The 15,389-nt window shown below is 47.6% G+C and overlaps 1 protein-coding gene across 6 annotated transcripts in view; it reads left to right on the forward strand.

The window, feature by feature from the left end:
• Positions 1–14,146, forward strand: part of IGFBP2 (insulin like growth factor binding protein 2) — a 58,327-nt gene extending 44,181 nt beyond the window's left edge. For all 6 annotated transcript variants that reach the window (XM_088059273.1, XM_005519688.3, XM_088059275.1 and 3 more), the window contains 3 exons: positions 9,126–9,349; positions 10,766–10,906; positions 12,692–14,146. In XM_088059273.1, coding sequence (XP_087915399.1) covers positions 9,126–9,349; positions 10,766–10,906; positions 12,692–12,859 — 533 coding nt within the window. In that variant the 3' untranslated portion in view covers positions 12,860–14,146. The remainder of the gene's footprint in view (positions 1–9,125; positions 9,350–10,765; positions 10,907–12,691) is intronic.
• The last annotated feature ends 1,243 nt before the right edge of the window (positions 14,147–15,389 follow it).

Genomic DNA, 15,389 nt, shown 5'->3' on the forward strand with positions numbered 1-15,389 from the left:
TGGCTGTTGGGCTCTGGCAGAGTTTCTGACAAGGTAGGAAGAAATTACTGTAATAATAGTGTGTTTTGAAAAAGGCAGACTGAGGAAATATGCAATGAGATTTGGATGGGTGGTGAGGGGAGTCCTGGCCTGAGCTGCCGTCTGGAAAATTGACTTTGGAAAAGTGAGATGTTATTTAAAAATTAGTAATATAAATGACTGAAGTTAATTCCATTTGTATGCATAATAACTGGAGAAGCCAATGTGGCTGAGAAGGGAACAGAGCAATACCAGAGATAGTTGAGAGATGGCTCTTACAGGCAGGATGAAGCAACTTTTTGCATTTTAAGTGTATTTTGCTTTATTTGTGGGTTGTTTTTTGTTTGACTGGGTTTTTTTATTGCTGGTTTTGAGGCTTTTTCACCTTTCTTGAGGGTACAAGGTCAGACTTCTGGCTGTGCTGCATATAGCCTTCCTAGATGGTGCAGTACTCTGCTCCAGGCTCTTCTGGTCATGCCATGTCCAGAGCCACTTCCCCACCAGCCATTGATCCTGATAGGGGTTATGAACAGGCACCAAATGCTTACTCACAAATCACTGAATTGCAGTTGGGCTTCCAGAGCCAGAAGACATCTTTTTGGTGAGCTTTTGTCTGTCCTTGAGGAGCTGGAACAGGCAGAGGGCACTGTCAGAGACTTTCTCCCTTAGCTTCTTATATGATAGAACATACAAAATTTCCCTCAGCCACCTCTCCTTGAAGCAAGATGTCTTGTATTTGGCTAAAGCACCCTGTCCAGGAGACATGGATGGATGTGAGTGCTTCCTCTAGTAGTCCATCTCTTGTTTGTGCAGGTTCAAACTAATCTTTGGCAGTCTGTCTCCAGCAAGCATGGTGTTTGCTTGTTGTGGCCTGCACTGATGAAGGTAATAATTTAAAAATAGGAGAATAGTCTGAAAAGGTCCTGTATACTACAATTTTTCCCAAAATGTGTGAGGGAGGCAGAAACATTTAGTGTGATTTTGAAGAGTTTCTTGTTTTTGTATATTGTGCGTCCATCAGATTATAAGTCCTTCATCAGTCCTTCCTGGCAGGCTGCAGAGTGTCATACCTGGGAATTGGCCTTGTTGAGATTCACAGCTTCTGTAATTCTGGCAGCATCTGGCTCTCCTGCAGGAAAGTGAGGTGCAGCAGTCTAATGCCAAAGATAATCTAGATAGTAATGAACATGCAGGCACCCTCGTGGAGGCTGCAGTAAGGAAAACTCTCCTGTGCTTGTGCTCCAGTACTCTGGACTGTGGGTTGCAAAAACCCTGGCAGATTTGGACTCGGGGTTAGAGATGGGCCCATGTTTCCAGTGTGGAAATACAGGTAATTCAAACACAGCAATTAAACCTATAGGAAATTAATAAGGTGGTTTTGTGGTTCACTTTTATTCTGGAAATTCATAGGAACCAAAGAAGGCACTGATCTTATACTAGAAATTGGTTCAGGCTTTTTGGGATGCCTGAAGACCACACAGATGCATGTGAGTGAGCAGGGAAGGAGAGCAGAGATTTGGCTTGGTAGGATTAATGGCTTGTTTCATTCAGGCAGAAGCCCCTAATGACTAAGCAGTAACTGCTCTGGGGATTTTACAGACAGGGTCAATGTCAAATTGGGAAGCTGCAGTGCAATTAATTTAAGCTGGGAAGTGTTTTCAAGTTAATTCATTTGGTTCTGCTGGGAAGGTTGGAGCTTTGCAGAGGGCTAATTGTTGAATTGTGTTGAAAAGGCTGAGATACGGTTCACTAACAAGGGGGAATGCTTTTATGGTGGCAGGAGCTCAGAGAGCCTCACTCAGCAAAACCTTCCAAATGCGTTGAAGGTCTTTCCCCTGAGCATGCTGCCTTCACACATGTGGAGGTTAAGTACCTGCACAAAAACGCTGTCATCAGCCATGAGATGAGACCTTCTGGCTCCTCAGCCTCAGCTTTTAGGTAAGTCCAGAGTGTCTCTGCTGTAGGTGTGCACTGGGATGCACAGCAGCTCCACGCCTGGGAGAAGTGGTGAAAGAAAAGCAGCACTGTAAGTGGAAGCTTGGTAAATGAAGGGACTTAAAGTATTCTCCTGCATTTTTGAGGGTCCTGAACAGCATTCTTACTTACCATTCTTGGCACACAGTGAACAGCTGGTGTGGGAGAGAGCAGGATGTCGCAAACAATACATTCAGGCTCACTGCTGGCAAGAGGAGGGCTGGAGCAGACCTTCCCCAGCGGTGCTTTGTGCTTTGTTGGGTCTGCACAGAGTGGACTGCTAATGTGCTACACGGCCCTTCAGTCAAAGCATTTGGAAAGAAAGCTAACAAAACAAACCCTGCTATTTTGTCTCTCTTCAGCCTGGTTGCACATTTCCATGAAATGGTGGAAACTTACTATTTTTGCAAATTGTGTTCCTGTTTGAGATGCAGTTGGCATTTGCTGACGTGTTTGTAGATATATTGGGAGGTGGAGGGGGAGGAGAGCTAATAGAGAGACAGGCAGTCATACAAACATACGCACATGCAGAAACACATAGAGGCAGGCTGTGTAATTGCTCAAGTCCTGTATCCTTGGGAAACCAGTCTACAAACATGGTTTAAAAAAAGTAAAAAAAAGACTGTTTGAAGTAAAGCCCGGGGGGAAGGATATCTCAGTCCCTTTTCTATCCTCATCTGACATCAGCTTCATGTCAGTATTGCTTCTCCCTCAGTGCTGGAGGGCTTTGTGTGCAGAGGTGCACAGGTGTGCTATAGGGCACTGTGCAGTGGTAAGAGGTGGATGGAGTAGGGAAGGTTGAGCTTCTCCAACCACTAGGAATAGCCAGAGAAAAGAGAGCAAAGCAGGCTGCTTTGCTTTGCTGCCCAGAGTCAGTGTCCCTGGCACTTTGGAGGCGCATAAAGCATTTCCTGTAGGATGCCTGAGTCAAAGGAAAGCACTGGGTGCCCCTTGGATCACCCCCTCGATGCCAGCTGCTCAGGGTAGGGAGGGGAGCTTGCTAAGCAGCCCCTGACCAGAACATGCTGTTCCCTCCCCAGTCCTGCCTTCCCTGCTAGTAGAGATGGGCTGAAAAGATCTCATCGCAAAAAAAAAAAAAAAAAAGGATGTTTGCAGAGCCCTAGGGCTTTTGGCCCCTGGAGATCTGAGAGTGCTTTGTGGACAGCTTATCACAGAGGTAAAGCAAGCTCTTGGAGACCAATGCAGGAATTTTCTGGCTGTGGTGTGCAATTCCTCACTGATACTGAGCAAGTTGGTGTGATGAAATAACCCTGGGAATGCCAGCAGGCAGAGTCCCGCAGAGCTTACCAGCAGCTGGAGAGATGCTCTGAAGTGATCGGTATCCCTTGGCAGCCAGTGTTTTTGAGAGATTGGGATGACTGGTCTTCAGGCCAGTCCTCCCAAAAGCTGGTGGCACAGATACCTCTGGACTTGTAAGTCCTTTGCAGCCAAATCAACAGCTTAAACATGGCATGTTCCCCATGCAGAACTGGATGAGGCTAAGAAGAACAGGCTGCTGGCTGAGGAGAAGGGATAGGAAGCAATATGGGGGTATCCCTGTACTTGAATCCAGAGGGGTCATGCACAGCTTTTCCCTCTTTAGGTCTGTCAATGGCTGTTAAACCTAGTCTGGATGAAATAGCTTTGGTTTCTGACCTGCCGATGTCCAGGAGGAGAGCAGAGGAAGAATTGCTCTGTGACGGTCTTCTCTTCTGCCCCTCCCCTGAGCATCTATGGTTGCCCTCTGTGAGAGATGCTGTTGCAGGGCAGGTGATGCTTCTCTAATGTGCGTCTGTCTCCCATTGCCCCCTCTCCTACACAGTCCATTGCTTATGCACTCTCTGTGGCATTTCCAGATGAGCTTCTTTGCAAAGTGAAGAGTGAAACTTGAGTGGGTGCTTTGGTTTCATCTACCTCTAGACAGCTGTATCCAGACTGGCTTGATGATGCTTGGGGCCAGACCTTATACCAGTGCTCCCACATTTTCTCTCTGCTGCCAGCTGAGTGTTGATAGATGCTGTGCCACAGCTCGGTGCTTTACAGGTTGGCAGTGCTAATCAGCAAACCTTGGGTTCTTTTTGGGGTAGGGTGTGGGCCAAAGGTCCTGGGCTTAGGGGTGGGCTTTGTTCTTGGCAGCTCCTGCTGTGAGGCAATTGCAATGCCAGTATAATCCTTGTGGGCAAAGTTTTTCTGAGGTTTTGGAGTTCCAGGTCGTAATACACACAACAGAGCTGTTGCACCTTTGCCCAGGGCTCTTCTAGAAGTACTTTGCAGACTGATGAGGCAGAGGTCACTGGGGCTGTAGCTGGGGTTTGTCTGCTCCTTCCCTACCTTCCTACAAGTAATTCTTCCGCTGGAGCTGTTGTGCATATGAAAGGTCAGGCTTAAAGGCTCTCTCTGTCTGCTCTCAGGCTGCACAGGACAAGCACTGACTTCCTGACAGCCTGGGAAAGGCAGCTTTGCTCCTTAAAATAAAGTGACAAGCAATAAGGCATTTAAATTACCCTGAAATGGTAGAACTTGCAGACACAAAAAGCTAAAAGAGTTGGAGGCAAAAAAGCCCTCAAAACTAGATAAGATGGACGATGCTGCTCAAGGTAAAAAAAATCTTCATGGATGCTGCATTCCTGCAACTCCAAGTATGCTCACTCCTGTACATGGTGCAGTGCCAGGTCAGGTCTTAGGCTTCTGGATTTGCCTATATATTCCCTGCATGGCTTTGGGCAGCACTCTCAAATATTTCTGTGCCTTTTTTTTGTTTTTATTTAATCACGTGTAATTCAGGATGAACGTCTTTCTGTCTTCAGGGTAATTAATGAACTGCACAGCCCTTAGACATCTTCAGAAGGAAAATGCTGGCCAGTGGAGGCTGTGATTGCTGTGGGAGGGAGATATAAGCCCTATCCAGCCCAGGACACAGCCAGAACTCCCAGTTAGTGGGGTTTCAGGCAGGGTGTTGAATGCCACTTGGGTGAAACTTTCTGTGGGTCTGGAACCTTAATCAGCATTTGAACACTGTACAAACACCCCGGGCAGATAAGCAAATGCACGTGAAACCCTCTGGGCAAGCTGTTGATGAAGGAAAGCAAGTGCAGAGAGAGCAGGAGCAGCACTGGTGAGGGCGGCTGCAGTCCTTGGCATGGTGTGTGCTCTCCGTGATAGAGCCTGGCCCTCCTGTGCTAAGTGAGTGCTACTGGCTCCATCTCATTCTGCGGCCCACATATGCTTTGGGGCTCTTCAAAGGGATAAAAATACATTTTTAACCTGAGGCAGCTGCCTTTTTTTGTGTGGTACATTTTTTCTCGTAGCTCTGGAAGTGACAAGTTGTTTTTCAGCCCCTCTGTTTCTCAGCTGTCTCGGCAGAGGTGCCTAGAGGTCTCAAACCAGATTCCCAAAAACTTTAGCCCTGGAAATTGGTAGTCACTTTTGAAAATGTTGGCAAGACGGTGCAGCTTCCTACAAATGTTAACTGATGGCCATTTGAACAGGCTTTTTCCTCAGCCAAGTCCTCGCCCCATTGAAGTTAATGTGAATTTTCTTTGAAAAAGGCCATAAAGAAATTGTTTTCTTGGCAAGTAGAGAGGTGTTTCATGGACTCTGCATCAGCATTCAGGAGAACTTCAGCTATCTGCTTAGTTGAATAGCCACACTTGTCCCACCCTGCACAAAGCTCTCTACCTTTTGATCCAAAATAACACAGGAGATGTTTTCCACATGCCATTAAAAAAAAAAAACTATAAAACAATTGTTTTGGAGTTTAGCACCACTCCCTTACAGATATATTTAGTGTGAATTGAAACTGGTCAGCAAAAAGGCGTTGGCCAGGATGACAGACAGATTAGGGCTCTGTGTCTTGAGGCTATTACATACCTGCCCATCCCATGCTAGTAGGGGTGCTGGGTGGCTTTATAAGTTCATGGTTTGTAATAAATAAACATGACTTGCCACTTTTGGGGCAGCATTAAAAAGCATTATCTGGATGTAAGAGGGGTTTTGGCTTGTGACGTGCTCTGTGCTGTCCTGACCTCGAGTCTTTTATCTCTCTACTCTTCTTGTTGCTTCCCAGCCCTTTTGCTCTTTCAAATGTGGTCCATCACACCTGGTGCTCAGCCTTCTCCTGTGCATGTAGCTTGTCCTGAAAGAAATGCTGATGCTCTGCACTTGGGGCCAACATCTTCTGTCTTATCTCCCTTCCCCTGTGATGAAGCCACCCCTGGAAGCTCCAAGTCAGGATAGCTTCTTCTAAGAGCAGCACCAGATTTGGGAGAGGGAAAAGCTGTGATGGGGCTCTGCCATCAGCCCCAGGTGGGCCAGTCCAGCTTGGCAGCAGGGTCAAAGGCATGGCTCACCATAGCTGACTTGGCCTTAGAGAGGAGAGCTTACAGTCAATAGTAGCTAGACCTTCCTGGCCACTAATCCAGTCTTGCTCCTGTGATGGTGCCTGGGGAGCCAAGACCAATCTCTCCTGTCCCTGGGTGTGTTCATGCACATTGGCTTGCACACTCCACTCCCATCGGTGGTTTTCTTTGGGCTGATATTTGTTAGCATTGGAAAGTGAGAAAAATGAGCAAAAATATTATCAGAAGCAGGTTTTGTGAATGAATCAGCCGACAAGAGGCTTACCAGCTCGCCTGCATTTACTAGCACAGTGCTTATTTGGGCAGATGTCTATATATTTTAGTTGGAGGCAGGAAGGAGTGAAAATGGATGGGGGAAGACATCACTTCCAGTGTGCTGCTTTTCTGTTAGTTTGTACCATCTTTTTCTGAATGAAGCAGGGGACTGTGGTGTGTCTGAGAAGCTGCCCTGCTGCTGCCCTTGTTCTGCTGTTGTTGACAACTTGGGGGGCACCAAGGAGAGGAGCACAAAGGAGATCAGAAGGCTAAAACTCTCCTAAGCAGCTTATCAGGGCCTGGCCAGCCTTGCCCATCTCTTCACAGTGCTTTTTTATTTGATCTTCTCTAAAGGCAGCCTCATGGCCTTCACTCCTCTCACTATGTGTTTCTAATTAATGGGGAGACTGGCGTATAAACAGAATATTCCTGCTCAAAATATTGCTTGTCTGACTCCTAGGATGATGGCCAGATGGCAATCACCAGACAGCAGCCTAGACTTTGAGCTCGCCCATCTGGCTATCAAACCTGGTCTCAGTTCTCATCTGGAACCAGAACTGAGGAAAGTAATGGACTTTGCCGGATTGGTTTTGCCCCATGTTTACTTTTCATCTGCTACCTAAGCAGCTAAAAACCTGCAGACCAAATGCATTTAGTATTTTTGGAAATTGTGAAGAAGTTCAAAAAGACGCTGGACAAATCCACTGAGAGATGGGTCTTTTGGTGGCTTTTGAATCCTGTGGGTCATATGCATTCTTCAGGCATGAAAGTGCTTTTACTGCTGGTCTGCAGCACAGATTAGGAATGGTCCTGCTCTCAAGCAGCTGCTGATGGTCTCATGAATAGCTGGCTAGGTAGCGCCTTGATCCAGCCCACCTGGGCCATCTCAGCATCAGGCAGCTGCATGTTTGCTGATTCAGTTCAGACAAAACTCTTCTGGCAGTTTCTCATTTGTGAGCTTGGGGTTGTAATACCTGAAAAGAGCTTAGAAAGCTGTGGCAGAAATAAAACACTTTCTATTACGATTTTTCACTCTGTTGTGACAGTAGGGCTATGCCCTGAAAAAACATCATCATGCAGATTCTGAAAAAAGGAACTGTTAACATCTGTAAATGCTCTGTATGCTTAGTCCTCAGAAGCAGGAGAGATCCATAAATTAAGCACTGTTAGGTGAGCTAAAGCATTGCTTGTCCTGCATCATGCACAGTTTGATATGATTTCTTTACCTCTAGATAAGTGCCTGAGTTCCATAATGTTGGAAAGCTGAAACTAGAGGTGCCAGAGAGAATTGTGATGCTGGGAAGCTGGGTGCTACAGTTCTTCCTTGGCAATACTGAAAGACACTTCCTGTTTGTCACCACCACCAGAACAGCCTGGTCTGTCCCCTGGTGTGGTACCTATGAAGTTGCTGAAGAGGTCTTATATAAATATATACAGAGACATATAAAGCCTGGCCTGGGTTATTGCACTGAGAGGTGATGTGCATGTGTGGGTTCAATCCTAATTTGGGCTGGAAGGGACCTCTGGAGGTCTGCTTCAAGTCCCAGCTTAATTCAGGGTCAGCTTCAATATTATATTTAGCTATAGTATTAGATGCGCTTGCTCAGCCAGATCAGAGCAGGCAACAAGGAGTGAGCAGCTGTCACCTGTCCTCTTTGCCACTGCAAAGTCCTAAGACACTGGTGCCTGCAGCATTGTGACCATCGTGTCCTGCTGTGGCAAGGTTTGCTCTCACAAATTCCTGGTGAATTGGGAGAATGCTTGAAGCACAGAGCAGGAGATGGAAAAAGTCCAGAAATCTCCAGATTTCTGACAACTGATTTTGAAATGGCTGAACTAGCTGGTATCTTGTGGCTTTCAGCAGTTGCAGAGTTGTGACTGTTCCTCTGTCAGCAGAAGTGGCCAAATGCAGAAGTAGGTAGAAGCTAAATGAGTAACAGTGTATGACAAACAATGGGAAAGATGGTATGGCAAGGATGATGATCACTGAAATAGCAGGAACTCCAAAGGATATTAGGGTGGCCACATGGCCACAGAACAGAGGCGAGGTATTTTTGAAAGTAGGCCTGAGAATTTATTTTAGCACATGAATATTGAGTAAGTATTCCTGGAGATACTCTGAGGGATGATAGATGGACTCAAGGTATTGTTGCTGATCACTGTGGTTTTAAGTATTGGAGCTGAGGTACACTTGTAATCTCTAATCCAACTGGACTTCTGATGGGAAAATTGCATTCTTGGGAAGTAACTTAGAAGGTCACAGAAAAGCCAGAAAGAACTTCTCCAGCAGCGATTTCCCCTGCTCTCTAAACTGTCTTTTAAGAGTGGTAATAACTCCAGAATGAAAGGATCTATTCTCACCTTCCAGATGAAAGGGCTAATGCAATTTAACATTTTTGCATGCAAAGATTTTATGGCTTGGTAACCAGCCACGTCTGAAAATGATCTAGGGCTGGATGAACACGTGAGGCAGCGCCTGACTGAGCTGGACGCTTTCCTTGTCTGCCCCGTCTCCTGCAGATAATGGTGATGACCGGTCTGAGAGCATTCTTGCTGAGAACCACGTGGATGGCACCGTGGGGATCCTGAGTGGAGCTGGAGGGAGGAAGCCCATGAAGACGGGCATGAAGGAGCTGGCAGTGATGAGGGAGAAGGTGAACGAACAGCAGCGGCAGATGGGCAAAGTCAGCAAGGCCCATCACAACCATGAGGACTCCAAAAAGTCACGGCTGTCGACAGGCAGGGTGAGAGGGCAGGGCTGTGGGGAGCTAAGGGGGGAAGCTGTGTGCTTACTGGGAAATGCTGAATGCAAAGCCTAAGTGTCATCTGCAATTACTGTCTTAAAAACAAAAAAAATAAGTTGAAGGAAAAAAGTGGGGAAAAGCAAAAGAAGAAAAACATTTTTGGCCTGATCCTGAGGCTGGACACACCATTTGATGAACTTTTGGTATGCTGGTCAGGAGGCATTATTTTCATTGCAGCTTCACCTCCTGAAGAGGGGCTTCTGCTGACTCAGCACCCACCTCTGCAGGGGTGAAGGCATGCCCTTTGCCCATGGACTGGCTTTCTCACACCCTTTTTCACTAAGCAGGTGTGGCCCAAGGGGATTTGAGGGGCCAGAAGCAGGCCTGTCTGCCTGCTGCAGGGCAGCCCCAGTCCAGGTTAAAGGAGGCCACAAGCCCCGAGGATGACCTGTGTGATTGTCCTGTAGCAGGGAGAATGATCTAACACCTCCCAGTCTCCTTGCCTGTCCCTTTCTGTTATCCAGTTCTTGGCCGTGGCTTCCCTCTAGTGGGAAGCTTGATCAAGGCAACTAGATGGGATAGGAATGGGGATGGAGATGGAAACCCACCCCAAAGGGTCCGCAATATACGTCCCTGTAAACATACAGACTTACTATTATCTGGGAAGCACAGGGACAGAAAGGAGCTCTAAAAGAGTCCTCATGCCTTCCAAGAAACAGGCAAAACAGAAGTTCAAAAGAAAATGCAGGCACCATCAACTCTGAGAGCTCACACACTGCTGCTGCTCCTTTGCAAAAAAACCCCAAAACCTCACCCACTGCAAAAGCAGAGAGGTGTAGACTCAGTTTGGCTCACAGCAGGCATATTTCAACCATACTGCCTTGGCTGGAAGCCCTGTCTGGGAGCTGCTGTGGAGAAAGAAGGATACCTCCAGAGGCTGGTTTTTGGGTACTTTCATTCCCAAGTCTTCCTCTCCACTCCCATGGAATCTCACATGCTTTTGAGTTGCACTTCTGGGCCAAAACTGCATCTCAGGTGTGTGCTCTGGGCTATGGTTATGGAAACCCTCCTGGTCTGTCTGGACTAGCCCTGCTTCATGTCTCTTGTCACCACCAGTGGGAGCCATGGTGGTCTCTCTGAGGTTTCTCCTCTGTATCCAGGACTTGGGACCTGGTATTATGTTGGCTCTTGGCCATGTACATGGGAGACTTCCATGTTTGTGCATGACTCTGATTTTGGGTACCTGGAGGTGAAGTCTGCAACAGGACCCAGTGGTGAACCTGTGTCTTTAGGGATGCACATGTGTTTATCCCTACTGGTGTTCCCATTGTCCACAGTGTTGATGCTGAATGGTACCTTTGTCCTGATATATAGATATTTATTTATTTATTTATCTGCTTTCTGTGCTGTTTTCAGACCCCTTGTCAGCAGGAGCTGGATCAGGTCCTGGAACGCATATCTACCATGCGGTTGCCAGATGAGCGAGGACCCCTGGAGCATCTCTACTCCCTTCACATCCCCAACTGTGACAAGCATGGCTTGTACAATCTCAAACAGGTAAGTGGGGAGAGTGGGAGCTCTGGGGCTGTCTGTGCTTCCAGAAGCAGCCCTTCGCTCACTGTCTGTCCCCACCATGTATGGACACAGAACTTGCATAGTTCAAGGCTGGGCTGATATCATGTGAGGTAAAGAGCAAATGTTGCATGTGGCATGGACAGGTTTAGTTACACCCAGGTGCATCTGCAGCCACAGGTTTGCACAAGTGGAGATGAAATCCATATCCACACATGGTTGTGGGACAGTCCAGAGATGGAGAATCAATTTAGTTCTTCTTCCCCACAAGAGCTGCTTATCTGCCCAGGTCTATTTTCTTGAACTTTGAGCCAGGCCTTGTCCTGTCTGGGCCCTGCTGCAGACAGAGAGAGAAAAGCAGAGAGGGACTGAATACTGAAACAGCCTTGTAGACAAATGAGAAGGCACTTCTGGGAGTCAGAAAGGTTTCTGCTGCACTTTACTGGTTTTCCTCCACAAGTCAAGGCTGGTCCCACAGCTCCAGGAGGGATTCCTTTCAGGCAGGGTGGGGATTGGGGTGCAGCATACTTCTGATTAAGGCATTTATAGGACCCAGAAAAACTCAGAAAACTTGTGTGTCTGAATTCTGGCTTCATCCATGCAAATCCACTAGGTGACGGTGGGTGAGCAACGGGATAAAAACTGCCAGGAAAAACAGCAGAACAGCAGCTGGTGCAGGGTTGACTAGAGTCACCTGTGAATAATACCTGGATATGAGGATCTCTTATAACTGAGCCTTTGGAGGGGACCCATGCTGTTTACATGGCTAGGCTTTTTATTTAGGGCTACTTCTACCCCTTGATCAGAAGCATTAATTAAAAAAAATAGGATGCTCTGAGAGAATCTCCCTCTGTCTGTTCTTCTGTCTCTGTCCCACTTGGACCCTCACCCATCTACCTCTGAAGAGCCCCATGGGCTGGCTGGATCCCCCAGCATGAGCACACTTGGAAGGGCTGGATGGAGCAGAGCTGGCAAATTGCCTGTAAGATGAGCCATGTCTGGGGAATGAGGCTGGACACTGCAGTGATGCTTTGTGTGCTACATAAGAAAAAAACAGTTTCTGCTGCTCCTTGTACCTGGGGAACAAGTCAGCCTGCAGTGGCCTGCTTGGAGTAACCTCTGCATGTCCCACTACACCCTGTTCAGAAATGTATCTGCTGGGGCTGAAGGGATGAACATCGGGTTCAAAGTACCTGCAGCACTGAAGGGCAGGAGTAGGACAATAACTATTAGACCAAGAAACTTTTCTCTAACGAGACTGGGAGGAGAGAGTCCAGGTCCAGATGCACCATGGTTCCCACCTCTGTTCTGGGATGAGTGAATCTATGTTTGGTCTGGCTGCGGGGGCCTTGATCTGATGTTTGTTTACCATACTCTACAGATGAGAAGAATCTTATATAGCTCCTTTGTCAGTCTGTCTCGTCCCCCTTTGCCAAGGGATCCTTGTCTCACTGGATGCTTTCATGAACAGTTGGCAAAGGGTGATGCATTTCAGGGACACTTAAAATTTGCTTCTTGGTCCCTGGCACAGCCCCTGGGGAAAGAGGTTCAGCCCTCATCCTGTACTGCTGGAATAACACTGCTGTGAAGCATTTGGCCCTGGAGGATTTCAGTACAGCATCCCATGGATTTTGCCTGAATCTAAACTAGTGCCAGATCACCAGAGAAACCCCAGCTCTGCCAGTGCTGGGGCTTGGGCTGGGTGACCTGGAAGTGGATTGTTTTGTCCTTCTCTTGACTCTGACACCTGTCCTGTTCTTCTCCATGCAGTGCAAGATGTCGGTGAATGGGCAGCGTGGCGAGTGCTGGTGCGTGGACCCCATCCATGGGAAGGTGATCCAGGGTGCACCCACCATCCGCGGGGACCCCGAGTGCCACCTCTTCTACACAGCCCATGAGCAGGAGGACCGGGGAGCACACGCCCTGCGGAGCCAGTAGACAGATAGGATCTTGCTGGCTGGAGGTGGCTCACTGTGGCCCCAGTGCTGGATTTTACATGAGTTTCAGCATGTCTCTTTAAGCTCTGGAAGAGACTGGGTGCTGCCCTCCTTCCTCAGCTGCCTGGTTCCTGGGGAGGGGAGGGATAATGGGAGGGGAAGGCAGTGGGGGTTTTGCAAGGAGAAGGGACTGCTTTCTTAGTCTTTCACCCAACATAAACCAGAAAACTGGTCTTTGCTCCTCACTCTGCAGCCCTGCCCTCCCTGCTGCTTCGCGGCATCTTTCTGCACCCTCCAGCACAGAGTGCCATGTACTCCCTGACTCTTCCCAGGGGACAAAACCCCTTGCTATGAGTGGGAGAGGGTAAAAACCTGAAAGAGCCCAGCCTTTCCCCCTCTTTTTCTCTCTTCCCCAAGACCAAAGACTGTAAATACTGTCACCTGCCTCTTGTGTCCTGCCAGTCAGTCTCTTGTGCCTCAGCCCAGCCATCAGTTCTGGCATGGGATGTGGTGTGGGAGGGGGGGAAGGAAGAAAGACCCTGGATTCCCAGCTGGCACATAACACCACAGTTGGGATGTGTTCCCCAAGGAAGCAGCAGTGAGGGAAAGGGCTAAAGATGAGACAGCTGCCACCTTGCCCCCTAACAACACTCTTGGGTGCTTCCTTTGCTCATGCTGGGGCACACCACAGGGACCTGGCTTCAACCACTGGTCTGGGAGCATGGGGCCTTTGGGTGATAGCAAAGCTAAATGCTTGTTTTTCCAAGGGATTTGAAGGGCTTTTGCACAGTATTTCTAAGGATCAGCTTATGCCGAGGGAGCTAAAATGAACTTGCTGAGGCTGGGTGGAAGGATGCGTGTGTAGATTTAGGATAACAAGCCAGGGGATGTCTCTCTCTCATTCATTTTTTCTTTATTTCTAGATAGGAAAAAACAAAACATCTAAAACCTGCGTTCCCAAGCAGCTGCCCTTGTCCCTCCATTTTTGCTTGGGACTGAAGTGAGCATCTGTTATTCAGCACATAACTTTTTCTTTTTGTAAGTAAATTACAGTATATATCCTGCTTTGTAAAGGCCCTCACACACAGACAACACACATACACACTCTCTCACTCCTCTGCCCACATACACATTTGTATAGATGAAATCCAAGTGATTCCAGGTGCTCTGAAAGGTTTTGTGCTGGACATACTGAGGAGAGATGTGTCTCTGCTGTTAATTCACCTGTTGATTTCTTTCTGTACAGAACACACTGATGCTGAGAATAAATAACTTCCCCATTGCCTAAGCAAGGAGGTTTTAGTATTTTCTTTGTTGCTTTTTTTTTGTTTTTTGTTTTTTTTTTAGTATGGATTGTCCTTATTAGAGCAGTTGCAAAAACCCTCTCCTTGGAGTAAACATCTCGGGCTGTTCTTAAATGGTTTGTTGTTTCTTGTCCCCCTTCTTGTCCCCACATTTCAGATCTGAAGTGTGAAGGGCACAGGGGGTGGGCTCTGTAAATTAGGGCCCTCATGCCTTTGCAGGGGTTTGGACATGGCAGTGGGGGAGACAGGGGAAGGACCCCCTTTGGAAAGCTGGGGATGGGCATATGTGGATGTGTATGAATGGGAGCACATGAAAGAAGAAAACACACCATGCAAAACCAAGTAACTGTAAAAATGATGCGACCTGTTTTCTGTTAACATCTGAGGGTGTTCTGCTTTTTCACATAAAACTTGCACATGCTGGCTCTCATCTGCAGTTTGTACTTTGTTTTGTTTAGAAATAGGGAAGTTTTCTTATGTGTTTGCCTTCTTCCCTTTTAAGAAAGCTGAGCTACGTAAAGATGGAATAAATTAAATAGGATGCCAGAAAACTGTTGTCCTTCCCCTCCACAGTGCTTACAGAAAATGTTTCTTTGCCTGATTCATCACATGCAGATTTGTCCCTGACCATCCTTTGTCCATGGCTGACAGGCAGTAATGGGAGCTGAGCTTTTCATTGTTACTGGCCCCAGTTATGTGAGCAGGGAGGAACTGGTGTCACTCCTCCTTTGCTTGGCTATATTCCTACCATACGCATGAGTCCTTGTGAATCTGTTGGGAAAGTGCAGGGAGGTACAGGCTCTGTGTGTGACCAGAGTTTGGCTGAGCTGCTCTACTCACAGGGCTGTGGAGAGATATCCTGCACCTTCTCCCAAGGTGAGAAGTGCTACCAAAGGGCGTGTAACAGCAGAGCTTGGTGTTTGGGCATCACAGAGAGGAAAATAATAATAAAAAAACAACCCCACACTACATTCAATTAAAATGGCAGCATTGAAGGAGAGGCTCTTTGTTGGCCCCAACATCCTGCATCTGGCTGCCTGTGGTTTCCCTTTGGACTCCCACAGGGGAGGCAAAACTACTGGGCTTCTTCTCCTGCTTCCTTCTACTCCCTGCCACGAGTTTCAGACTGACACATGTTGAGTGGCTTGCCAGGGGTGAGGAGCACCAGGAAACTGTATGGGGACAGGAGGCAGTGAGTGCATGGGACTGCAGGGGTGGGGAAAGAGG

The sequence above is a fragment of the Pseudopodoces humilis genome, chromosome 8, assembly GCF_049639895.1.
Source record: "Pseudopodoces humilis isolate 2021_Gansu_Grassland_sample_001 chromosome 8, ASM4963989v1, whole genome shotgun sequence".
Lineage (NCBI taxonomy): Eukaryota > Metazoa > Chordata > Aves > Passeriformes > Paridae > Pseudopodoces > Pseudopodoces humilis.